Source organism: Anser cygnoides, chromosome 6 (assembly GCF_040182565.1).
Source record: "Anser cygnoides isolate HZ-2024a breed goose chromosome 6, Taihu_goose_T2T_genome, whole genome shotgun sequence".
NCBI lineage: Eukaryota > Metazoa > Chordata > Aves > Anseriformes > Anatidae > Anser > Anser cygnoides.
The window spans coordinates 13,086,519-13,113,708 of record NC_089878.1 but is presented as its reverse complement, the minus strand read 5'-3'; the positions used below and the strand labels follow the sequence as shown (position 1 = coordinate 13,113,708).

At 54.4% G+C, this 27,190-nt stretch overlaps 1 protein-coding gene across 1 annotated transcript; it reads right to left on the bottom strand.

Annotated features, from left to right (window-relative positions):
* Positions 1-201: 201 nt before the first annotated feature.
* On the bottom strand, positions 202-25,605 carry LOC106034444 (aryl hydrocarbon receptor). The gene is given in 11 exon segments (XM_048050940.2): positions 202-2,167; positions 2,169-3,366; positions 3,681-3,822; positions 4,172-4,281; positions 4,373-4,566; positions 4,972-5,096; positions 5,282-5,360; positions 6,059-6,148; positions 10,092-10,210; positions 21,933-22,120; positions 25,449-25,605. Coding segments are annotated over 11 exon segments (2,838 nt in total). The 5' UTR covers positions 25,490-25,605; the 3' UTR covers positions 202-1,615.
* Between the last annotated feature and the right edge of the window lie 1,585 nt (positions 25,606-27,190).

Here is a 27,190-nt window from a genome sequence, read left to right as displayed (position 1 = left end):
ATGGTGGTGCGAGGGTACGGCCGTGCGTCTACGCCGGAGCATATACAGGGGAGGGGGCGAGTGGGGACCGTCCCCTCCTTCAGCCAGAGCCCAGAGAAAGGCGACTTGCGGCCAAGCCAGCTGCAGGCTTTTTCAAATGCTTGCTCAGTCAAGAGGGAAATGGAGAGACACTGTTCTAGGTCAAACAAACCATCACGCTGATACAAAGCAAATTGACTTTTAATACACAACAAAATGCAGCGGGTGAGTTTCAGTACATCTTTTCTTCGCCCTCCCCCCGACATCATCCGTCGGCAAATGGCATACAAAGAGATCACAGAGTGGAAAATGAGACACCGCCACGAAAACAGACTGTAGATGCACACATATAACTCGTAAAGAATTAAGACACAAGTAACAGAGCAGCAGGGGGTCTGTGTCAGCCCCCAGCAGCAAGGTTTTGGGGCCAGTTGATGCGTAAGGCTGTGTATCACAGCACCCCAGCTCCTTGCCCACCCCTGGGTGCTCCTCCAGGCTGCTGCGGATGGGTGCAGCACGTGCTGAGTACCGGTCTAAGAGGCTGAGGGACAGGCATGCAGCTCAGGGTGACGGGTGCAAGGGCAGGATCTGGAGGTCCACCAACCATGCCGACCTCTACAAGCAGCCCAGCTGGCCCTGCCTGGTCTCAAACTCAGTGCTCTGGTTGAGCCTGGTCTTCTGGGGGCTTTGCCTGACAAAGCCCGGGAGAATTTTCCCCGTGGCAGGCAGGGGGAAAAGATTCATGCCTTTGGCTTAAAACAAACAAACAAAACACACACAGAAAAAAGGGAATTTAACAGTGGTTGTGCCAGTCTCCAGAATAGTTAAGGCCACAAAGTTGGTCCACATGGGAGAGAGGGCAGTTGCTCCCCTCCTTGCTGCCTTCTCCTCACTGCTCTGGCAAAGCCACACCATCCTTACCAGCCCCAGCAGTGCTCCACTGTCCCTCCATCTGATGGCACTGCAGGGCGGTGACAAACCCACGGTCAGCAACAGGAGCTACTTCCCGGGGAAGGTCGCAGCCTCTGCTAGAGGCCAAATCCACCTCCCAGAACCCTGCCCCAGTGATGAAGAGGTCTTTCTTTGGACCCCAAGAGCCTGACAAATCTCTCTGCTGTGACAGGACTGCATTTTCCTGAAAGACTGCTGATGGAAAAGCCACCAAACCCTTCCTCTGTGCCTGCCTGAGAGCTCTGCGAGGGCACCTCATTTCAGGCACGGGAGGTCAGAGCGCTGGGCGGTCAGGAGGCACGGAGCATCGCTCGTGGATGTGCCTGGCTGCTGGTGGCTGCTCAGAACAACGTTCCCAACTGTGGCTCCTAGCTCACCGTGAGGCTTCAAAATGGGCTTTTCCAATCCTGTTTTACAGAGCTGGCTGGGGGTGGGGCCAGGAAAATGTTATAACCAGAAGAAACGTCTGCTGCTTGGAGCCACCCCTGTGGTTTGAAGCGTTTCTGGGTCCTTTGCGCACGCAGGAGCCTGGAAGCCAGGGGGCTCAGTCGCTGTGCGTGCTGCCGGGCGGGCAGACAGCTACAGCCGCCCCCAAACAAGGCTGGGCCTCACCCCATGGCCACCGAGACGTGCCACACGGTGCCCTTCAGGTCCCGCAGCCCTCGCACCGCACCTTCAGCTGGACGTGGCACGCACAGGGCAGCCGCCTGCCCACCGAGGAGGCTGGGGGGAAGCTGGTGCGCGGCTCGCAGGAGGCTGCTGTCGCACCCAGCTCCCTGGGAAGAGATGCTGAGCACCTCAAACCCAATCCTGCTGGTGCCCCAGGGTGACAAGGCACAGGCTGGGACGCTGATGTTTCAGTGGCATCCTTGAGAAAAACACCCTCGTGTCTGAAGACCCCTTCGCTGTTTCCGTACCCACAGTGATGCGGCACGGCGTGGTCCATCTGATGGGTACCAGGACCCGGGCTGGTCCCCAGCACAAGTCTCTGGTGCTGGGACCACGCGTCCTCGCCGAGCACTGCCTGCTCCCCGCCCCAGCGAGCACCGAGCTGTGCGGGCGGCATCACCGGGGGCTGTTCGGGGAAGCCGCCACCCGCCGGCAGCTGGCTGGCTCCTGGCGGTGCTGGGAAGGCGGTGTCCTGATCCTGGAGGTGCTCACACACACCCTGTGCGGGGCAAGGAGCAGGGCCAGGGGGGCAGCAACCACAACCCAGCCCCTGGGGGGCTCTGGGTGCTACTCGCCATTGCAGCTTGTGATTCCAGGGGCGCTCCAGCCATTTCCAGCTGTTTCGGAGCTGCAGCCACCCAAGCATCCGAGGGGCAGCCTCCTGGGGACATGCTCTGACCCAAAGCAAGGGCCGGGTTTGCCCAGACTGGGATGTCGTGCCACCGAGTCACCAATGCACTTGAGTCCAAGGGAGGTGGGCAGCTCGAGGCCATCAGCGCACACCTGGACTGGCTCTGACCTTTAGGAGGAACGCTGTCTGTGGGAACAGAGGTACTAAGTCCTGCCTGAAACACTTTTCCTGGGTTTGCCAGCTGAAGTGATGCAGGGGGCTCGCTGCTGGAGCCCAAGGCATCCAGAACAGTCCTGCCCCCAAGGCTGGCCGGGTGGAACAGGATGGGCTCTCCCGGTCGAGCGGAGCTGCCCTCTGGCATAACAGAGGCCAGAGAGACTGCAGCACCTTGGCCCTGAGCACCGGCTGCCTGGGGCTGCGGAAGGTCTTGAAATGCCAGGGGAGCTGCCAAGTTCGTTGCCCAGTGGTGCTGGAAGCGAGCCGCAGAACTGCCTTGCTCGCTGCAGGATGATGCACTGCAGCACGGGAGGTCCGTGCTCCTCCCAGCACCCTCCCTAGAGAGCATCTGCTCCACGTAGGAGCCCACCTCGTTGCCCACGCTCTCACCGACGTCCTGGGACGGTGAATCCTCTGCACCCAGGCTTAGCAGAGTGTCCTCCCACTGCTGCAGCTCCACGTTGTCCATGCTGATGCTCTGGAGGGTCTGGCAGATGTTTCCATCCACCTTGCTCTTCTCAAAGAGGGTTTCAATAACAACCAGGAGGGAGTTGCTGTCCTCCTTGGCATCGCTGGCTTTCTCATCCCGACTTGGTCCACCAGGCTCAGCGTCGAGATCTGGCAGGGAGAACTGAGGCACATCATCGGTGTGGGAGATGTATATGGATGCATCCTGCTTCATCATGGCCCCGAGAATAGAGTTGGGATCTACCGCGTGCTGCTCCACCTGGGAGTCTGTCTTTGTCTGAAACTCCTCCTCAGCCTGGAGGGAGTCCAGGAAATCAGGAAGGTCGTTCCCGTATAAGACTGCTTCCCCCGTGGCAAAGCTGAAAGGCAGCTGCAGGTTCCGCTTCCGCAGATGTTCCTCCCCTTCTTCATTTCTTCAGGGTGGAGCAAAGAGAGACAGAAACAGCATGAGTACCTTCTCCAGGCCAGCATCCGAACAGCAAGACGTGAGCTCACAGACCTGCCCTGGGCTGGCTACATTGCTGCTGGCAGAGCACTGGGGCTCCAGAGAGCCCAGAGGCAGCTTTGGCACAGCTCAGGGAAGGGCTGCGTGCCCACAGCTCACCCCGGGCAGACACGAGGCTGTGACAGCCTCCCTGGAGCCGTTTGACTCCTGCCCCCTGCTGCAGCCCCACCACCTCCTGTGCCAAGGGCAGGCGAAGGCGGCTGGGAACCCAGCCATACTCACGAGAGGGCTCGCTGCCGGGCGATGATGAAGTCGGGCTGACCCCCTTTGTACACCAGCCGGGCATTGGCCTGGACCCACACCCAGACACCCTTCTTGGTCAGCAGCCTGAAGACCGTCAGCCCGCTCTCCCCTGTCTTCATCACTGGGGCAGGGAGAAAACAGAGGCGGCACGGAGGCGGTCAGCTGGTCGCTCTGGGGTGCAGGTATGTCACACGTGCGGCACCACGCAGAGCATCCCCTTGCACCCATGCTGTGGAGGCAGAAGGCACAGGACACAGCCAGCACGCGATGCTGTGTGGCTGCGAGGTGTCCCTGTACAGGGGGACCAGCTGCCTGTGCAGATTTCACCCAGAAAACCTTCACCACAGCCACTCCAGACCCCGGACAAATGTCCCGACAGTAGCAGCTCGGCAAGGGCTGCACCAGCATCACCCCCGTGGACACGCCACAGCCCCGATGGCCTCCCCCAGGCTGCTCCCCTTGGCACTCACTTTTCACATGGTTCTCTGCGCAGTACATCATGTCAGCTGCGTGCACAAACTGGTACCCGGACCCCCTCCTACACAGCTCCGTCTCCGTGTACCCCAGGATGACCTTCCCCCTGCAGGCAGAGCACACGGCACAGGCACCCCGTGGCACCAGGGTTGGATGGAGGCCAGGTTTTGCCATGGCAAAGGTGGGAGATGCCATACCGGGAATCGCAGGCCATGGGAGTGAAGTCCAGCTTGTGCTTCGTCTGGAACATCAGCGTCTTGGTCCGAAGCTCCAGGATGGAGAGCGGCTGGAGGGGAGTCGCGATGGCAAAGAGGGCGAGCGGGGGAGGCACTACGGATGCCCTCTTCTGCTGCCCCAGAAGGAGTTTTAAGCGTCCATGGAAATTCAAGGCCTTGCAGGGGATTAGAAAACAGGGCAAACGGTGAGGAAATGGGAACCGGCTGTGCCAGGCTGCCCCAGCTCACACCCGCACGGGGTGCGTGGCCACCTGCGTGCACCAAACGCATTCGCTGGGCATGGGACCTGTCCCCGTGCTGCAGCACACGGAGCACGCTACCAACTGCTGTTGCAGGTGTGACATCAGTTATCAGGGATATCTGATAACCCACATAACAGGAGATATCTCCAGGCTGAACATCCTGACCCCTGCTGGGTCCCACCGTAACGGTGTGAGTGGTGGAGCAGTGCACCAGACAGACTCCATCCCCTCCCATCCCATCCCTCCCCAGGAGGCCAGGCTCAGAGCCACTTTCCCTGTAGGTGACACCAGGGCCGTTTGGGGAAGTCCTGGCATTACCAGAAACCCCGAGGAGTTGTCCAGCAGGCAGCGGAGGCGGCAGGTGAAGCTCCTCTCCATAAAGCAGAGGCGCTCAGGGCGGCAGTGCTGGGGGCTGCCCACGGTGCTGCATTCATCGGGAACGGCTGAGAAAACACAGGGAAAACGAAGCTGCACGCCTTACAGGCCTGCAGGGATGCTGCGGAGCTGGAGGAAGCCACGTGCCTGATGGTCACCGGTGGCCTGATGTGGGGTTTGTGGCTGGGGGCAGCCTCTGCGGGCTCCCTGAGGCAGGCAGGGCTGGGACCCTGCTTCCCAGCCCGGCACTCACCCTGGTGCAGCTGGCAGCGGAAGGCGGCTCTGTCGTCCGTGTGGATCAGCTCGAAGATGCTCTGGTAGATGAGATCCGACTGGAACGACATAACAGGGAGGAGAGCTTGGGGCACCTAGCAGGGACCAACCCCTGCCCTGTCTAGCAGGGATATCTGGAGGACACAGCAGAGGCTTTCCTTTGTGGGTAGTAAAAGTACGGTGATTGAGAATAAAGAAACAGGAAGGAAAAAAAAGGGTTTTGAATGTGGTATGGAGAGCAAGGGCAGAGGCTGGCTGCTTTTGGGAGGGTAGCTTGGGAAGGACGAAGAGGTAGCAGAGAGCGGGTTTGGCAGCCTTGCCACGCGCCCGTTTACTTGGTCCTTTAAACTTCAGGGGAATTGGAGGTAATGGGGTGGATGTGGGTAGTGCCCTGCTTTCCCTTGGCATCCCACGTAACCCACAGTACTTCAGGGCGCTGACACCGCTCAGCACCATGATTCCACTGAAGGCAGACGTGCCCAGCATCTTGATTTATTGATTTAAACCACAGGGGGAAAAGCTCACACCCCGCTCACAAAGAGGAAGGGACAAAAAGCCTGCTATTGCTCAGCTTGCATCTGTTACCACTAAAGTCACAAGTACATTTGTTGGCTTTCACAGCCCCCAGAAGAACATGACTCACTTGAAAACATACATCAAAAGTGACCAGGGCGCGCTGGGAGAGGGAAGCCTGGGTACTGGCTGTCAGCACCTCCTCCCCAGGCCTCCGCAGCACCCAGGAACAAACGGCACCCACCTGGTGGAAGCCCAGGTAGTTCTGCACGGTAGGGGAGACGTAGAAGATGTAGCCATCTCCGGTCACAGTGATGACAAATCCATTGAGTGCCTGAAAGCATAAATCGAGCCTGGAGTTATTCTCCCTAGCTTCAGTCCAGCTGCTGGATGTACGGACCACCTTCAGGTGCTTCTGAAGCATCCAGAGATGGGAAGACACCTCCTTCTCCTGTAGGGAACCCAATAAAAGGAAAGCACCTCGTGACCATGCGAGGCTTTTAACCTCAGTTTTTGGCACGGGGTTCTCACTATTAGCATAAGCAGTGATCGAAGGCAGCCTGGCCATTTCTGTAGAGCCATCATTCGTGTTGACATACAGGCAGGGAAGGACTGCACACAGAGAGCCCTGAGCCACGCAAGAGCCTGGTGACTCCAGGAGGAGCCCATCAGCAGCTCAAGCACTGAGAAGCCTTCAGAGATGGGAAAGCATCTAAAAACAGCACCCACCATGAAAGTAAAGAGGTGGCTAACTCTGGAGACTCACGTCCCACATTTCTGAGGCCCTGGCATTGTATTTGCGATGCCTGAAGTGGTATACCCTTTATCCTAAGCGCGCAGACTGTTTGACATGTCTTCAAGGAGACAATGGCATCCCGTTCTCATCTGTCTCTGATTATATGGGACCACAAGCCCTTCCCATCTGATTTTAATCTTGTTCCTCACAAACGTCTCAAGAAGATCCATACTTTTAAAAGGCCCCCAAACCTGTCTTGGTATTGAATTTCTACTACAGGACACCACGCTGAGGAAGTTCTCTGCTCTTGCCTATGTTGTAGATGGCAGAAGTCCCCTCTACATGACCCCTGCCCCCCCCCCCAAAAAAAAACAAAAAAAACAACACAAAAAACACCCACAACACCCCCCAAAAAAAGAAAGAAACAAACAAAAAATCCAACATCTACAAAAACATCTTTGTGTTCGTACCATCTGCCGACTTCATCTTTTACTCTACAATTCCATACACATGGCTGGCAGTTAAATACATATCCAACTGGTAGCTCTTTGCTTGGAGAAGGCCAAACCCATGCCAAACTAAGGAAACTGTTCCAAAACTAGAGATTGTGGCTAGGGAGCTCATGGATCAAGTGCATACCCATTAAGAAAGTTAAGATCCAGATATCTGGTAACCATTTCAGCTGGTTTTCTCCGAAAGGAAAGTACTGCACTAGACAATAATTCTTGCCCTCTGCTCTTGTCTAGAATAAATGTTATTAAATCTATTAGTGAAGAAGAGAGAAACTAGGGAAAGAAAGCCTTAAGTGGAAATCTGGGTTTAATCAAGATGTGGGCAGAAGACTCAGCAGGTCTGGTAATCATGGGGCCTGGAGCAGCCACACAATTACGTATTCGTTCCCCAATACGGCCAGGCTTCCTCTACCAAGGCATCAAGTCAGAAAGAAGCAGTGAACGTGCCTTTTTGACCATTCGTATTGCATCCTTGGACAGCAGCAGAACAAATCACAGAACCATGTACACTTTGTAAACATCTGTAGGAGAACGCAGAGGCTCAAAAATGCTTTCCCCCAACCTTGCAATTCTGACATGGGCACAATCTTCAGTAAGTTGGCAGGCTCCCTGTGCGCCTGGGCAACTCCCTGTGCTCCCATTTGCAATGTATTTAGCAAAATGAAAGTACAGTCTGGACAAAATATATATATCTAACAGTATAACTGCCTTGTGAGATTTGGTTATTCTTTCTCTGCAAGTGATGGCAAAGAGCAGTACACCCTCTGTTCCAGGAGGGATTTTAGAGCTCCTATTCAATTTAAATAAAATAATTTCCTTCCTTGTCCAGGAAGAGAGGGGGAAGAACAAGATCTGACTCCATGCTAAGAAAAAGCATCACTGGAAAACATTTTGATAAATTACTGTTTGCTTTTTTCTGATATTAAAAAAAAACGCTCACAAGTTAAAAAGCACTGCTTTGAGTCACGGTTGCCTTCCTACAAACAATTTGCTTTTAGCTCCTTTAGTATAGCACATAGCTCTTCACACTTTGCTAGGGTCCCAAGGAAAAAAAAAATAAATCCATCCTCTTTGGTCAAATGGATTTAGCGTTGGCTTCCAGTTCTGCAACTCACATTGCTGGGTGCTCAGCCCAGCCAGGTGGCTCAGCCACCATCGTCACCTGCCCTGTGAGCTGTGCTCTGCATGGCAGCACCCACAGAGCTCTGAAAAAACACTGCAGGGCACATGGGAAAATTTCAGGAGGTTAAGTTTTCATTCAGTCTATTCACCCAGGCTACAAGACAACGGGTGTGCACCTGAGCTTTCTGGCAGAACATCAGTGATGTGAGCTCTCCTCCTGAGGCTTTGCAGTGGAGCATCTCAGGTTCACCCTCCACTCTCCAAATAACTTCCAAGGGTCTGCTTTCATTTAGCAGTTGAACGATTAAAAGCTCAGGACTCCATTTCTTTCTTCCAAGCAGCACCAGTTTTATTTTCTCCTCTGACCCAGCTCCCTAACCCAACTGTACCAGCTCACAGGCTTCCTTGTAACTTGGATTAATTTAAATGCCATTGGTTTGAACACATTGCTTGACACTGTACGCATGCACCTTGCAGGGGGACCGGTCCCTTCCCTGTGTGCACTGCAGCCCCCCGAGGGCCCCAAGTCAGAGCTTTCTGCTAAGTACAGTGTCTGATTAAAATGTTCTTGGGGAAAAATTTGGGCAGCTCAGCTGTAGGATTTCAGTCACATTAACACCCCAAATGCTCTCCAGATGCCTTCAAACACCCACAGCTGCCAACGCCATGGCTCAGCCCCCTGGAGAGCACTTGGGAGAGGCTCCATTGTGGGACTGGGGCAATCGCTGGCTCCCTTCTGGCTATTGTGTTACTCCGCCAGTCCCTACGTGACTATCACGCCTGCAGCCGGCTGAGTCTGTTCTTGGGAGCAGAGCCCACCCGGGAGACTTCACGTGGCCCAAGTTTCGTCAAAGTCCCACAGAGCTCCCAGGAGCCACCACCTCACCAAAAACCCCATGGGGGCTCCACTCCCAGGAGCTCTCCCATCAGCCTGTTTGTCTGTAATGGGGGGCGTTCACGTAAGACAAAGGCAGGTCTTTAAGAAGAGCAAAGTATCTGCTGCTTTCCTCTGGAGGGGTGGAAGAAGAGAGAAGAGGACTCAAGGCACAAAAAGCAGACACATGATGTCAGGAATAAAGCCATGTAAAGATCAAAGCTCTCCCAAAGACTTGCCCTGCATCCACAAGGAGCAGAACGTTTTAAGCTGAAATGCCTAGATATTTATTCAGCCGCCAGCCTTTCCATGGAGCCTCTCTGTCTCGCTTCCTTCTGGCTTACACGCACAAACTGCAGCCCAGGCTAGCAGCATTCTGACCAGGTGAATCAGCTCCTTGTCCTCTGATGCACAGTGAGAGCTATTTCAGTAGGCGTACCCTGGCCTTTTCACAAAGCAACGCTTGCACTGCCCATTGATTTTGTCCACAATAGTTTCATAGATCCACCTTCCCTTCTTTCCCCCCCGCAGCTTCCAAACCAAACCTGGGCTTTTTCCATCCCAGAACTCATGCTAGGAAGCTCAAGGCAGGGAGCTCCAGGTAGGACAAGCAATTCCTAGTGGATGTGTCACCACACAGCTATCACCGCTCTCCTCCTGGCGTTTATGAGAGCACAGGGAAGGCACCGCCTTGGAGACTCACTGGGACCATCCCCTGCACCGCTGCACGATGCCCCTGCACCCTCCCCGTGAGGAGGGATGAGCCTGTGCGTGTTGGGCCCATGAGCTCTGGGGTCCCCAAGGAAAAACGCCTGGTTTGAGCTCAGTGGCCACTAACACCTGCACGCCAGGGGTGCAGGCAGCACCCGGTGCCTTTGCCAGAAGGACACAACTCCGAGCCCCGTCTCTTTGTGGATGCAGCACACATCCCATAGCTGCCGGTGCCGTTCAGTGTGCAGGGATGAGCCGTCGTGCCTAGCAGATAGCAGGAGCCAAGAGAAAACCCCCAAAGAGCCAAACCAGGGCACCATACCTGGAGCAGCAGGTCCCCCTCTGGAAACAGCTCCCTGTTGACCTGCAGATGTGTCCATCTGTTCCCTCCTGGGGCTCGGGGCTGATCCCGCACGCAGTCACCAACACCCGTACCTGCGGCTGCAAGCAAGACAGCAAGAAATCAGTGCAGAAGGGGCAAATCTGGAGCTTCTCCCTCCTCCTCCTCCTCCTCCCCAGTGCTGCTGATGCACGGCTGCACCAGGCTACTTGGTGCACGTGCAGCCAGCTCAGAGGGAGGAGATGAGACTGGGCGGGCTGGAGCAGAGCCCCCTTACAAAGCCATCCCCGCTCGCCCAACGCTTCCTCTAGGATATCCTCTTCCCTGCTCAGTCCCATCCCTGGGAAGCCTTCCAGGTTTCCTTCTGCCCTGGAGCAGAGATCCGAGCATCAGCGGCCGCAGCTCTCCCAGCACGGCACCGGAGCAGCCCCGGGACTCGCTGCCGTGACCTCCCCGGGCTGATTCACGTGCTGCCTCACGCTTCCTCGCTCCGTGCCTTCGAGGCAACACCCGTGGGTGCAGCCGACGTGAAACCTCCTGCCCTGCTCACAGGGCCTCACGTACCGCGGGACAGGCAGAAAACTGGTTGTTCCAGGAACAGCACGGGGGCCTGGGGACAGCCCCAGCACAGCACCTCCTCTGCTGGGGAGTCATCCCTGAAAAACCACTTGGCAGCACGAGCCTGAACTCCGCTTCCAACCACATGCAGCTTTTATTTTGCCGACTCAAACACAAGCATGCATGGAAACCTCAGAGCAGGCCCTGTGTAGGAACCTCTCCCTCGTCTCCCCATCACCACGAGCTCCTGCAGAGCCCAGGGTCAGCAGCACCGGCGTGCCCCGTGAGCTGGGCACCGTGGTGTTTTAGCAGAGCAGAGCTGTGAAAGGGGGACCCAAGGCTTGCCCCAGGTCTGCAGGACACGGCTCTGCACAGCCACCCCACACGCTGCCCCTCGGTGCGAGCGCTGGGTTCCTGCGGTGCCACACAGCCTTGGCTGGAAAAGGTCTTCCTAAATCGGAGGAAACAAGGAAAAATCCTAAACCATCCCGAGTCTGACCGCACTTTGAGTCCACTCCACGGCACAAGCTTCCACCTCACACTGAAAGGTTTGCTCCCCTTCAGTAGCATCAAGCTCAAACCCCAAATCAATCCAGATCTAAAAAAAAAAAAAATCTGCTAACTGCAGTTTTAGAAATTTTGCTTTTTATCAAACCATCAACACACAAGTGTTTTCCCTGACAGACTGACGTTTCTGTACAAAAAAAAAAAGTCTGAGGTCAAAGCATTGCCCAGACCTATGCACATACGGAGCCTGAGTGAGAGCCACAAGCCACCCACACAGGCTCTCAGAAACCAGGTTAAAGATAATTAGCTCAACGCCTTGCACAAGGTGACGCAGAGGAGCCGCACTGACTGTTGCAGTCACGCAGACTTAATTAAAAAGGGGAGAGGATGCTGTGAGGCCGTGAAGCAGAGTTAGCCTCGGTCTCCACTGCTGACACAGCCAGTCCATGGGGTGATGCTCGGAGGTGCTCAGGCAGCTCCCATGTCTTCTGCCGTCCCCATCCTGAGCCACCGGTCCCGAGGGGAGCCCAGCTCGTGGCTGCTCCCACAGCAAGTGCCTTCCTGTCCCCGGCAGCTCCTCTGTGGGTCACTTTAGCCCGTGCCACAGATTTGCCTTTCCCCGTGCTCACGTTTTTGTTTCCGCAAGGGGCAGCTGTCCTGTGCAGACGCTTCCAAAATTAGCGAGAGGTTGATCGGCCAGGCCAGGGGACGTGAGCCTTCTGGGAAGGGTTAGGAAAGACGAGGTTTGAAGCCAGGTGATGCTCCGCTTGTCCAAAGAAAGGCACGTCCACGGGAGCTTCGAGAGGCAAGTGCAAGGCAGCGATGAAGCCGAAGCCCCAGCCAGACTGTGGGGGACCACAACCCCATTTTGCAAAGGCTTTCAAAAATCAACACCCTTACAAATCAGGACAAAAAAAGTCAAACCAAGCAAAAAGCCTCCTCTCATGACTGCCAAGTGATCTACAAGGAAAAATATCCAAAGCCCATCTGTATTATGGGTATGGCTCCAATTTGCACACGATGGAGCGGAATAGTTTCAGAGTGAAGCATCGAGTCTTTTTTTAAAACTCTTTTGAAGGGCCGACTCCTCTCTGAAGCATTGAGCTGGGGAAGGCTGGCAGGGAAATTCAAAAAGAAACCAAGTTCTTCCAAAACAAAGCTCCAAAAGGACAGTGAGCACTTTGAGAAGATGCACATGGTCCCCAGCTTTCTCCCCACATCCACCAGCGGTGTCAGCAGGGAGAGCAGCACAGCTGCGGGCTTGCAACTTCCAACACCCGCTTGTTCATTTTGTTGTTTCCAGCAAAATTAGTTCACGTTAGGATGGCATGGCTTGGGGAGGAGGCCTGGGAAGCCCAAAGAGATGGGGGAAAACCTAAAGAGCTGACGTTTCCAACAGCCTCGCCACCAAGCATCACTGCACCAGGGTCACACGGCTCTACCTGCAGGGCACGGATTGTGAGTGGAGCTTCTATGTATCAGTGGTGTAGGGCAGCTGGTGTTCACACCCAGCCCAGTCCTCACCATCCACAGCCAAAGAGATGCTGAGGCCAGTCTGCAAAACACATGGGGCTCCGCCACCAAAGCAATCCAGGAGCATGTGGCATTGGCTCTCCTTATTTCCATCATCATTTTAACACCTGTGGTCAGGTCTTGGTGCCGCAGGAGACTTTGCTGCCCCGCTGGGGATGGCCAGTGGAGCACAAAGCCAGCAGACGTGCAGGGCTGAGGCTGCTCTCAGAAACCACAGCCGTCTGGAAACCTTCTGTATGGGAAGCAGCCACCCACCTTCAGCCATGTCATGACTGGTGTCTTCCCCTAGCACCTGAAGCAAAGCATCCCTGTGGCTCTCCCCTCTCCAAACCAATTTCTGAACTCATCCATGCCCCCATTGCCAAGAACCACGGGGGCTGAGAGCAGTCCCAAGAGACGCCTGAGTGCAGCCAGATAGAGGACTCCAGGTCCACATACCAACCGGGGGGGTGGAGGCTATTCCCAGCTGCTTTTTGCCTTGGAATGGAAAAAAATAATCCTTTTAATCAAAGAGCAGCAAAACCAGCCCATCTGCAACATGAGTAACCCCAAGAGAGGGAGGGAGTGCTCCCGAAACGCCTGCTTGAGCCACGTTATCTTCTGGGGGACTCCACCAGCGCATCGATCTGCCCTCACCAGAAACAACTTGCAGAATCACGGCCCCACAAAGGCAGCCTTCCCCCGAGCATGCTGGCTGCTGGCCCCGCACGCCGCTGATGAGTGCTGGTGGCTCAGAGCCCCCCTCTCTCCTGCTGGCTGAAGGTGACACACAGACTGTCCCCGCTGGAGCAGAGCCCGCCATAAGGCTGTGCAGAGCCAGCAGTTAAGGGGGTTAAAACAAACCCCAGGTCTGCCTGAAAACCATTTAAAACAACATTTTAAGTTCTTTGCTGTACTTCTTTCCCTTGCACACCCTCCCAAGGCTGTATCTCCTGCAGCCAGGAGCACAGAAGCCACCACTGACACCTTTTGTGCTTTTCCTCCTTTCCTTCGTTAGACAGTTCCTTGGGAACTCTTTTTCCAGAGCTGAAGGGAGTTTGTCTCCTGTCAGCCCATGCCCTGCCGCATGCCCACCAAGACAAAAATTGAACATAAGGTAAGTTTTTAAAGGCTAAAATCAGAAAATCCCAGCAGCCCTGTGAATTTCATAGTAAGGGTCTCCAGGAAAATCTTTGCTAATTAATGCAACATAAAAAAAAATAGCATGACACACAACTGATCTGCAGCTACTGGATAAATAAATCCTTGCTGAAGCCATTTGTTGATCATCCGTGTTTTCAAAGCTCTGGGACAGAGGCTACTGGTGTGTCTTGTCTAAGAAGAGTGGAAGAAACCCACTTCTGTCCTGAACCCATATGCCAACCAGACAGCGTGCTGGAGGAGGCTTCCTGCTGCCGATGTGATCCCCAAAGACCAGAAGCTTTTCATTCAAAACACCAGCTGAGATGTCAGCCAGGATCAATAACATTTTGAACAGTAAAATAAATAAATAAATCAGCATTAATGGATCCGGCAAGAACAGCAGGGAAAGAAGCTCCTGGTCCCTGAGAACCAGGCGTACATCCCCAGTGGCATCCTGCTGGGTTGGTGAGCCTTGCCTTCAAAAGGAGGTTCCTAAGCCCTGCAGTGTGCAGGAAGACCTCAAGCATGAGAAAAAGAAATAGGAGCGAAGCAATCTGATCCCTTCACCTTTATCTCATCACATTTGTGAAAACAAACACTGCAGTGCAACCATGGAAACTAACACGTCCCTTGCCTCTGGCATAGTTTCATCAATGGAAAAGAAAAAGTTATCAGCAAAAGATCCTGGGGTCAGTTCTGCTCTCACGGGCTGAGTTTCACCAGTGGGAGATGACAGACTTCACCTGTAGCAGATGTTTCTCTTTGAACAGACTCCAGAGATGCTTGGCACCATAAAACCAGGAGCTCCCAGCTCTTCCAGTAACACCACGCCGTGCGCAATTGTGTTCCTCTTGGACCCGATCCCAAACCCCATCAAATTAGCACCGACCTTTGCCTCGGCTGTTTAACAAAGGCACAGTGCCAAGCAGATCAGGCTCACGCCATCCAAGTAAAACAGCCTTCCGCGGGCAAACGCCAAACCCGCAGATCACAAACCTATTGCAAGAAGTCACCCAGCGTTCTTCCAGGGAGCACAGAAATGCCCAGGGGAGCGTTGGCAGCCCCAGAGCCCACGTCAGCCTCTCCAATCTGCTGCTGCAAATGCTCCTGCACGATCCTGTAGGATTTTGCCCAGGGAGGGATTTAAGCCACAAACTTGACTTCTATTATTGCATCAGTTATTTCAGGTCCAGACCCCTGCAGTGCCGGGCTACGGGAATAACAAGCAACAAGGAGGTGAATAGAAAAGCTGAGTTAATGCTGACCGCAGTGCGACTACCTGGTGATGCCCCATAGCAGGCGGTCACGGAGCCAGACGACAGCAGAGGTTGGAAGGGACCTCCTGAGATCTCCTAGGCCAAGCCCCTGCTCCAGCAGGGTCAGTCCCCAGCACAAACCTGGATCTTGCATCTAACTCTCCTAACTGCACCATCTTAGAGGTCTTTTCCAACCTGAACGGCTATGACGGGACCACAGGGACCTGGCACTGAGGTGAACTCTTGCTCAGCACAGACCAAGCAGAAGTTCCCATCACAGCTGCCTGGAGAGCCCTGGGTGCCCAAGGGAAAGGCTGCATCCTTCAAGACTTTCCCTAAGTTCATCTTAATTATGTTTCAACCACGACGTGGGCGCAGCGTAAAAATAAACGCACACATATCAGTCAGCGCCAGCTGCAGCACTGACTGCTCCCCACAGCCCATGACCTGACACCACTGGTGCACCAGCATGAGGAACAGCCCCCGGAGCTGGTCCCACTGGGGCAGCTCCCACCTGCAGGCTTCTCTCCACCAAGCCAAGATAGCCAACAACCTCGGAGAAGCCCCTTGAGCTCTGCACACGCACCTCTGGGGCTCCAGCTGTGCTCACAAGTTGCATGAAGCCTGCTATGGGGACAGACTTACCGTGTGGCACTGGGGTCACAGCCCCTGCAGGACACGATCCTGCCCTCCCAGGCAGCAGCCCGGACTGCGGGCAGGCCTGGCAGGAGATGGAACAGAAGAAGAGCACACATTTGGGCCGCGTGGTCTCAGAAACATGTGGAAAGCAGCATTCCCCCCGCCAGGCTGACACCGGGCTGGGTGCGGGCCAGAGGGTTATGGGGAGGTACCCCAATATTTGCCATTTGTCATCTTGAACTTTGTCAGGCTCCAGAGCGTGGTCTTATACCTGGAGAGGGTTTTCCACTGGTTCTCTGCTGCAGACGTTGCCACCTGGATGACCTTAATATGGGGAGATATACAGCAGGCAGCGAGCAGCACGCACCCTGAGCATGTCCTCTCCACCCGACGAAACATTTCAAGCCCCATTTTCTTGCTGCTCCCCCTCTTGGCAGAGCCAGCTCTTTGCCACATCGGCAGCCACTCCAAGATCTGAAACCCTCAGCATCTGCTTCTTTTGTTACATGAACCCTAGGAAGTGAACCCCAGCACAGACCTCCAGCTCTCTGGAGGTTTTCCAAGCCGCTTGGCACTAAACGAATCCATCCAAGCTTTTGAGAAGGTCTCCCTGTTCACAGCAAGTGGAGCTCTCGTCACACCAGGAAGAGCCCAGAGCATCCAGCAGCACTGCAGAGGCAGAGCCAAGCTTTTCTCCTCCGGCGCTCTCGAGAAGATGGGGATCAGCAAACTCTCTCCAGATTTATCCAGGAGACTGTTAGACACAGGTCCAAGTGGCAACCACTGTCCACCAACAGCAATTTGCAGAAGTGCGAGGTCTGGCAGTGACGTTCATCTATCTTTTACAGAATTGATAAGACCTCTAAGTGACTTTCCCTTCTGATGGTTTAACAGGCTGCTAAGGAGCCAGAATGGGCCAACTATAGGAAGAAATTAAAGAAAAACTGGACTGCAGGTCTGCTCTGGCATCGCAGCTCCAGAGGGCAGCTCCCAGCTGCAGAGCAGTGTTGGCACCACACTTCTTGAGAACAAACCTGTGTGCTCACCAAGGCTCAGGACACATCTTCCATACACCAAGCCTGAGACAGTGCTGCCGTCACCAGGGTTGGTTTTGTGCAGCCATGACGCTTCTCCTCGGAGTGGGGAGACTGATCCTGCTGGCTTTTGTATCACAGAAGAGCTCGATGAAAGCCCAGGGTATTCTAGCCAACCGCTCTCAAAGGCTTGCACTAAGGGACAGACAAGTTACAGTACATGTGTGCACACCCCAAATGAGCCTACAGACACACAGAGCTTTGAGAACTTTCCTCTCGATGCCTGAAATTTGTCATTTCCAGCAAGCTACAATTTTTTTCTGGTTTGTCATTAAAGCACAGATGGAAGAAGGAGAAAACTTAAAAGCAGAGCAGATTTAAAAGACAATCCAGTGAGTCATTATCCTGCAATAGCTTCTTCTGTTTTCCAAACAGCCCCATGATCCAGAACCAAGATCAAATCACAAAAACAAAACAAAACAAAAAACTCTTTCAACTTTCAAAAATGAAATCCTTGTGAGCTTCCAGCTGCAATCCTGCTGCCTGCTTTAATCAGCTGGGATCCCAGGCAGAAGCCACAACAGCAGTCACCCTTCCCCAGGTGTGAGCAGGCAGGACTGCCCTGACGTGCTCACCTTGGCTGCTCCCCTCACTGTGTACAGCAGCCTCCTCTTCCTCATGCCCCGAGGAAGCTGCTGATGAGCTAAAAGCGATGTTACATGGGAGCGATGCAGGGACATCTGAGCAGGAACATGCGAGTTTGGCACCAGGTGAGAACAAGAAAGCCATGGGGATGCCAGAGCTTTGGGAGACAGTTTCCCAGAGAGCTTTGCTATTGATTCCTTTTCTGCTTTGAGTTTGTTGATAGCAAAGGGCAAGCACCAGCAGGACGGGGTACCCCAGCCAACGCTAAGCACCCTGTCTAGACATGCTCTAGCACGCAGCAGTACTCACCTCCGGGTCACTGAGCTTTTAACGTGCACCTATCACAAATCTGTTTTGCTTTGTCCACCAGATGAAGCAACCTGACAAAAGTCACAGTGTAAACATTTACAGTAGGTACACAAATCTGTGCAGCAAACCCAGCTCTAAGTTCAACACGCAGAACAGGACCTGGGCTTGTTCCCGCAAAGTGAGAGCTGTGCTTGGTCTGAGATACAACCAGTGGGATCACCAGAAAGTGGTCACTTCTTCCACACGGAGGACAAACTCCAGGAAAACTTCCCTGGTAAATCAAGCAGGTGTCGCAAGCTCTGCAGGACAGCCTAGCCCCTCCGTCTGAGAGGTACGTGAATCCTTCCACCCCACCAAGAAGAAATCAGCCGAAGGCCTGTCACCTCTGCAGGGTCTTCCTGAGAAAGTTTCCAAACCAGAAAAGGCTGTATCAGGGTAGCAGGGGGAAGTAGAGCTGGTGCACACATGCAGATAGGACCAGAGGATTGTTCAGAGGAAGCATCATCCATCTCTCGTCCCTTACCAGTCTGCCCCCAAACATTTGGGCTGAGAATAAAAGGATTAAGAAAGCCCCCAGCAGCAACAAGAAGCCATACTGAGAAGCTCTGAAGTACCCAAGGGCTGGGATCTCGGGCAGTGCAGGACCCCATTTTCCACAGACACCCACTTATTGCTGTCATGAATGAGGAGACAAAGGAGGAGGCCGCACCTGAGATTTGACAAAGCAAGGAGGGAACTCCAGCAGAGAGACACGGGCATCAGCTAAATTCCTGTTGCATACCTGCATTCACCCGCAAACAGGTCTGCCTCCTGCCCCCAGAGCTTTGAATGTCTGCTCCAAAGACACGAAGCCAAGCCGGGGGGCTCAGGCCCAGACAGATTTTCTGGCAGGTATCACATTCCTTGTGAGAACCACCTCCAGCAGTACCTGGGGTTTTTGCTTTTAACCTGTGACACAGCCCGTGGGGACATATGTTCAGGGTCACCCGCCAGCATCCGCCTCCCTGCCGAACTGGTTAATAACCCCGTACTTTGGCTCTGCACAGACTACGTTAACCCTTTGCCTAGGAGAAAGGGCAAGTGCCAGGACTAGAAGCGCTTGAAAAGAGGAGCTCCCGATCAGCATGGCACCAATTAAAGCCTGAAGATGAGGCGAGGGGCTCTGGCTGCTGAAGCAAAGGGGCCAGCAAGTGACAGGGGTGCTCGCCAGGTGACACCATGCTCCCCTGCCACTGCTGTAAGGGGGAGCCTGCACGAAGGAAAGCATCCAGCCGCAAACTGAACCACAGAGCACAACAAAAGGGGGCTTGCTGTCTTCCCCAAAAACGCCCGATGTGATGACTCTCATGCTGCCATGACTCTCAGTGACATGGCTTCATCAGGCAGGACCAGAACAAAAGTTGACCTCGATGAATCGTTGGAATGATCTGAAGTCAAACAAGATGAATTTCAAGGCAGACATGGGCAAAGCAAGGCAGGGGGAAAAGGAAATCAAAGGCAGAGTGACCAAATGGGAGTAATTGGCCTGGCAGAAGGGGTCTCCAAGACGAGGACGAGTCTCCAGCTGGACGTGAATCCACACAATGATGGCTTTTCCAGCGCAGCTCTCGCTCTGGGAATGTGGACCCAGCAGGAACCGCTGCTGCTCGGGGGCAGAGCCCCAGCTGGAGCAGTGCTTGGGGCAGGTCCCCGCACAGGGACAGGCATCCCCAGCTGGGGGGCCCAAGGGACAGGTCACGGTCATGGCATGGGGCAAGAGCTAAGGGAGCTGGGCTTATTCATTCTGGAGGAAAGATGACACAAGAAGAGCTGTTAAGTGCAGCACGATGCTGGTGGTTTTCTGCCCTCCATGCTCTTTGCCTTCACCTCCCCACAGGCAGCACAACCAGGGTCCATCACCCATCCTGTGGAGCAGAAGGCTCTGGAGACAAAACACGTGCCTGTCCCTGCCCCATATGTCCTGTCCCCGCTCCATGCCATGCAATGCGGGTCATTCCTCCCCCAGCTGCAGGACATTTGAGCAATTCCTTTTGTAACCAGGTTATGAAAGCGATCCCTGGCAGCCTCTCAGGCTTTACTTGCACCAGAGCCTGCAGTTCGTGCCCTGCCAGAGGCAGGGGCACGCGGTGATGGTGACTCACGGGTGCGCAGTGCCTGCACAGCTGCCTCACCTCCTGCCTGCATCACCCCGTGCGTGCCGGAGCCACAGGGCCCTGCCACGCCAGTAAGGAGGGCTGACTGGTGCCTCCCCTTGAAGGTCAGCCAAGCAATATTGTGCCAGCACCATCTTGGACAGAAGGACCCGAAGCATCGCAGACCTACCAAAACCATCACGCCTTGCCGTCACAGCATTAGGTCGCGTGTCAGCAAGGACCTACCCACCCAGATGGGCACAGATTGAATCCCCTTCCCCAGATTTGTCCTGCAAAAAGCAGGCAAGAGGAAGAGACGTTTGGCAAGGCTTGTTCTCAGTCCAGCATGGCCTTTGAGGAGCCCAACAGCATCCAGAACACATCTCATACTACACACACAGCAATTACCCCTCCTGTGCAACACGCTCTCCCTGTGCAGCAAGGTGCCTCCCCAGCAAAGCCTGCACTGGTCAGTAACGCTCAGGAGGATGTGCTGAGGTGCTCAGGGAACAGCCAGCACCTCGAGAGGCCAGGCCAGCACCTGGGGCAGACCAGCTATCACTGCCAGGTTGAGGACGAGGGCCCAGCATGCTCACAGCTGCACTGTGCGGTCTGCCAGTGTCCCAAAGCCCTCCTGCCTTTGCAGAGGCACCGCACCGTTGCAATGCTTCAAGACTGTCCCATCACCTGGGGGTGGGAGTGAGGAGCTGGAGGGAGCTGGGCAACTGCTCTGGTCCTTACCTGAGCGATGCCACAGCTACATCCCAGCAGATGAGCTCCATCTTCAGGAGCCATCAACAACTCCCAGGCATATCCTCAGCAGCATATGGCATGAGCACAGTTGGCACAAAACTTCCCTGTGCCATGACTGCAGTGAGAGGGTGGCCAGCAGATCTGGGCAGCCAGGGTAGCTCTGCAGATCTCCCCTTTTCGGTATTTTTCTTGCTGGTAAAGGCGGCACCACATCAGCTGATGCATAGCACATACAAGGGAGCCCTGCTGCCCAAGGCTGAGTTAACTCAGAGCAAAGCCAAGGTCTGCAGAAAAACCTGGGAGCCCCCAGCACAGGAGTTTTCAGCAGTGGTAGCTATTGCAGATAGATCAGCTGCTGCTGAAAATCTGGAGGGCAATCACTGCTGGGGGAGCCTGCAAGCAGGAGGCAGGGATCTAGTGAGGCTGTGAGGAGATTGGCTTTCCAGGCCTATCAGCTTAACCCAGCAAAAATTGGATTGGGGTCTCTGGATATGAGGCATCACGCTCAGTCTGAGAGAAATGCTCATTACAGACCTAACAGATCCACCACAGCTGAGCCCAGCTGTGCCAGGGAGACAAACAACAGCAAACCACCAACATACACAAGACCCCAAGGAAGAAAGGGGAGAGAAATGTGCTAATGAGATGCCAAACTGAACAAGTGCCTCAGGATCAGCTTTGCTTAACCTGCCATCCACAGGGCATTGGCGTGACAAACAGAGCAGCCCTGCGTGGCATCTTCTACCCATGCCAGCTCAGGAGAGATGCAGCAGCCCACAGACCTCAGTGGTTTAAAGGATTTTTAGAAAGCTATTTTCATGCAGATCTCCCCTTTCACCCTCCGCATCCTTCCTGGAGAAGGAGGTGCCCAAGATCCAGCTATATGGTCTCACCTTCCAAGGAGGTTTCTTTTCAGAGACCTATAACTGACTGAAGAGGATTAGGTCTGGATATGCAGCATACAGAAGTGAAGGGGATTCCTTCCAGAGGAGAAACAAAACCCATGTCATGGCAGCAAAGGATGGTCTGAGGAATAGGTGTACCATGGCCATAGCACCTCCCTGCAACCACTGCCAGCCCCTCCACGTTTCTGGAGATGTGGCACTTCCCTCCCGTTTTCCAGGATGTTTTCCTGCCAGTACCATAGCTAAAGATGTAACACTGATGCACTAGCATACAAGTATCTGACACAGTGACTAACAATCCTCCTATCTTCAGGAGATATCACCTTTTACCACAAAGCAAACTCCACTTCAGGATGGGATGACAGAAGCGCAGCAGGGACCGAGCCCAGGAGCTTTTTCACCCCGCGCAACACCTATGCAAGATACTCGCCTGTCAAGTAGCTCTTCACCTTCAGGTACCCCACCACCAGTCGGAGGATGGAGAGTTTATCAAGCCTGGTGCACACATCTTCGGGGAAGGGCAGCAGGCCGGTCAGCTTGTTCAGCTCCTGGTTGAGCCGGTCCCGGTGCCGCTTGGAGGGGTTGGACTTCACACCCTCAGGAGGTGGTGGTTTGGGGCTGGAAAAGGGAAAGCAGGAGTTTAATTAACTGAGCCTGTCTGACGGACCCTCCCCAAGGCCATAGTTGGTGTTACTGCAGCCACGACAGTAAAACATTAGGTGAACTATGTAAGGCCTTGTGGCAGCAAAAGTAACTTCCAGGGAGCCCACAAGGCAGCAGCTGGGGAAGATGGGGACATCCCAGCCGGCCACCTGGTGCAGCCCCAAGTAGATGTCCTCCAGCTGTAGTGAGCCTCAGCTGGGAACCTTATCATGCAGCCTGGCTGAGACAGCTCAGCAGAGCACTACAGCCTTGCTCCCATCGCCGAGCCCAGGCAGGGAAAGGGACACTGAGGGCAGGGACCTCTGAGCCACCAGAGCATCTCCTAGAGGTCTAAGTTAGACTCCTGCACCCACACTCTGCTCTGTCTCCCCTGGCCCCACTCCTCTTCCTCCTCATTCTGTGCCCATCCCACACAGGAGGTCCCCTCCCCGGCCACGCTCCACGTGCTCCCACTGGATCCTCACCACACCAAGTGGTGCCTGGAGCTCAGAGGTTTCCCATCAGCTGCCTGCCTGTCCAGGGACTGATCATCCCTTGGCCAGGCACTGGCAATGATATTACTAACATCAGCAAAGAGCAAGAATGGGAAGTGGGAAGGTCCAGAGAGATTTTTATTTCATTTTTTTTTCAGCTAGTTTCCTCTAAGTTCTGCTCCCACAATCACGTTTATCATCTTAAACAGAAGGAAGCTCCACAACCAGACCTCTTTTCCTTACTCAGAAAACAGAGCAAGTGCTTGGAGCCTGAATCCACTGCTTTACTCCTTAACTGATGACACAAAGAAAAGCACACGTGAAAATCAATGGCAGCACTTGGATGAAGAGATCCTACGCAGAGCAGCTTAGGGCACAGCACTTAGGAAACAGGCTCTTAAAAAAAAAAAATGCAGATTTTTTTTTTGTTTTCTTCCAATCTTCTAATTTCTGATCCTTTCAAATGGGCATTTTCCACCTAAAACAACATCTGATGCCTAACTTAGGATCTAGGAGCAATGCTGAGCCTGCAAGAACAGCTCCCGTCTGTCAGAAGCTGGCTTGCAGACCCATCTCCACCAGCTGCACTTATTGCACACACTACAGCTGAAGCCCCAGCCACAACAGTAAGAGGTTTGTTGATGACTAATGAGTCTGGGGTGTCACCTTGTGTCTTTTGCTTTTTAATGCTGATTTAAATTTTTTAGATTGAAGAAAAGCGCTTTAGACTTCACAGGGAACCCTCACCCTATCCTGTGCTTGGTTAAATTGCATCCCCTAACATGCAACCCATATTGTTTTGATGTAATTTGTGTAACCACAAACTCTCTCCGCAGGCATCCTTGCTTCATAAAGCAGCTTTGGGTAACAGGATCTGCCAGTATTTAGGAGCAATTTAAGCTCTCCCCTCTAATACTGCTCTCAAATCCCATCTGGCAGGGCTGCTCACATGTGTGACAAGAGAGGAAATGAGCATTAAATGAAATACAGCGAGGTGCCTGTTGAAATTTTATTGTGGAGAGCTACTGATGGTTCTTCTAAGCACGGACAGAAAATTACAGCATTTCTCCAGAAAAGCACAATCATGCTGCTTTGTGAGATAAGCATCAGGAGAGATATACCCTGCTTCTCTGACAGATTAGGTGCAACTCATCACCAAACTTGTCCATACAAGCCATGCAAAACACATTGGCACTAGTGCTTTTATGTACTCCATTAGCCACTGGCTTAACAAGCACTTTTGAAACCACCGTCACTCATCAGGGAGGAAAAAATAATATTGTTTTCTATCAGAGAGAGTCGAGGAGGAAAAAAATAAAATCAGAAGTGAATTAATTCCAAGTTTCTTCAGATATTCTTTAAAGAAAAGTGCTCTGCATACTCAGTATCCACGTACAGCCCACAAGCAGCCAGAAAGGGAAAGAAAACGGAGATGGGCAAGAAGTGCTGCCTTTATGGGAAAGGGCAAAACGCAGAGGCATAGCGGGGTCTCTTGGGCAGCCCGGCAGTGCTCGGGGACACATGGAGTGGCACAGCCAGCACCGAAGCACTGGAGGGAATAGCAGGAAGGCTACAGGGCTGCTGGGCTGCTCTTTCAGCAGCCTGCTTACACAGGCACATGCTGCACCAGGGAGCTCCCAGGACCAGAGGCTGCGCAGCTCTCCGTCCTTATGGGTGCCAGAGTGAAACAGCTTCTGGGTGCTCTTCGGTGACAGGTTTGTTCACTCTCTGCCATGCAGCTCATGGGCTCCGTGCAAGACAGCAGGAAAACTGTCAGCCCCATAGCACACGCTTAGTGAGGGAAAGGCACGGACATGAGCACAACCACATTATTAGCCACCAGAGAACCAGTACAGGTGAGCACTGAAGGAAACCATGCTTCCCCTGATCACAGAAACAGCAGAGCTTGGTCTGGATGCGTACCTGCGTCCTGCTAACCTGTTCAGACTCCCTGCCCTTAAGACTGGCTCTGCCCACGCTTCCTCTCTGCGAAGAAAGCCCCAGGCACGGCACAGGGCATCCTGGGGAGCGCTGCGACCTGAGCACAGCACACCAAGCCCTGCCACCCAGAGACACAGCCCAGTGCCCGCTCAAACAGCGAGAAAAGGCATTTTGAAGAGGTCTGAGCACCTGTCCTGTTCGTGGGACACAGCCTCACGATATGGCTCTGAGCGGGGCAAAGGCTGCAGCGCTGCCGCAGCGTATTTTTTCCCTGCCTGCCCTTTGAACAGGGAACCCGGCAGGAAGCTTCGCACTTTTGCAACCTGGCAAGTACCGCGGGATAGTAACATCGGCCGTGGTTCCTCGAGCTGATAAATTGTCTCCAAATTTATTGGTTATTTTAAAATCAGTAAAAAGCACTGAGCAACCAGCAAAGAGACTGGGGAACTCGCTAGTGCCACCCTTCCCTCTCCACCTGCCTGGCTTCTGCCAGCAGGACTCTGCTGCAGGACCCCAGGGGACCCCAAAGCCGGGAGCCCCAGCAAGGCACGGCGCGGGGGGCGTTACGCTGCACCACTGACCAGGCGTGGAGGAGCAGGGGGCTGCTGGCGAGCTGGATTTACACCCACCCCGCACCTCGGGACAGCGGAGCGCCTCAAGCTCCCCGCAGCAGCGCAGGGCTGCCTGATATTTTTTTTTCCAGCACGCCGGAGCCTACGAAGCACTGGCCGCAATTAACCCTAATTAAAACAAAGAGTAGCCCCGGCCCCGGCCCCATCTTCCACGGGCTCACCCCAGAGCAGCCTCACGCCCCCTCCCCAGCCCCCAGCCCCTCCGGGGGCACCTGCCCGGGCCCCCCGCGCCCCCACCTCTTGGGCACCGGCTTCTTCCTCTTCCTCCCGGCGTACATGGTCCCGCCGGCAGCGCCGAGCACCGGCCCGGAGGAGGGGTTTAAGCCGCAGGGCGGCGGGGCGGCCCCGGCACGGCCCCGGCCCCTTCCCGGCCCCTTCCCCGCCCCGGCCCGGGGAGCGCCCGCAGTCGGGAGCCCACTGGAGAGAGCCTTTCCCCACCCCACCCCTCAAAAAAAAAAAACGTCGACCGCTTGAGAGCAGTTTTCGTGCTCTTCTCCTCCTCCTGCAGTGCCTGCAGGACGCTGTGCCCCAGGCTCGTGTGGCTGCTCCCCGCACGCCGTGCTGCTCGGCTGCCGTGTCCCCCCTGTCCCTCCTGCACACCAGGGGACCCAGCCCTGCCCGGCAGCCGGAACCGGAGGCACCTGAATTGCTGCTCTTTCAACACCGAGGTGTTTTGACGGGCGAGGAACGAAAACCTGAGCAGAAGTTGTGGCGGAATCCCCCCATGTCCCACCACACGGGGTGAAGCTGCCCAGTTTCCCAGCCCCACGGGTGCACCCGCTTGCCAGGACTCCAGGGCTTCACAAGAAAACCCTGCCCATCGCCCTGAGCCCGATCCCCGGCTGTCCCCCCTCCAGGAGCAGCCAGCCTGCTGCCTCTTGCTTCGTGTTTCCGTGTGGCAGCGCTGCCCAAAGCTCTCGTTCTTCCACCCAAGAGCCACCTGCAGCGGCTGTTGTGAAAACAGGGAAGACAGAGGCAGAGAGGAAAGACTGTGAAAACACACACAGAGACATCACACCTAACCACGGTTTCTTTTATTACCATCAATCTTTTTTTTTATTTATTTTTTATTTTTTTCCTTAAAAATCAAGCCTGTTAATGTCCCACTGGGAAGGGACCGTGCTGACATTTTCACGTGTCCGTGGCTTGGCAGCAGTGTGCCGTGCACAGGGCAGCAGTGCAGTGGGAGGTGAGTGTCCTGTACTCAGCGGCCACAAGCAGAAGCCCCAGCAGGGCTAAGAGTGGGGCACGCAAATTTGATATTTCCCCTTACAACTTTCTCAACTCCATTCTGCCCAGGGGACTTCTCGGCCAGACGCAGTTTCTGCCCAGTAATGCTCTTCCACACACCCCTTGAGTCCATACAGACACTTAGCGCCCTTTGCTAACTAGTTGTGCTGCCCAACCATCATGTCCTCTGATCCGGTTTTAAAGCCTGCCTCCCAGCAGACTTGTCCTTGTTTGTCTTTCCCTGAGCCTTTTCCTGTTCCAGTCTCCTTCATTTTGTTCTCTCCACCTTTCCTCAAAGCTTTTCTTTTTTGTTCCTTGCTAAGCTGACATTTTCAGTGTCAGGATGCCGCTCCTAAGTGTAAGGCCCAGCTCAGAGCAGTTTCTGTTTATTTCCCTGCTGGCATCACTTTTACAGTCACATACACTCAGTGGCACCTGCTATTTTATTGCTCAGTCCCGTAAGACACCTTTGAACCCTTCACAGCCTCCTGCCATGCTCCCCAGGACAAGTAACTCACCAAACACATCACCAAACACAGCCACCTCACCACTCACAACCCGGTTAGGACATTGGTGATGAATGGCAGAGTTTCCAGCACCAGTCGGGCAGAATTTCACCTGCAGACACTGTGGAACAGTTCCCCTATTCCCACACGTGGACAGAGGAGCACAGGGTGGCAGTCCCCCAGAGACAGCCCTGGTCACCCCATCAGCATCCTGGCCCACCTACCGCCTCCACTGCTGGGCTG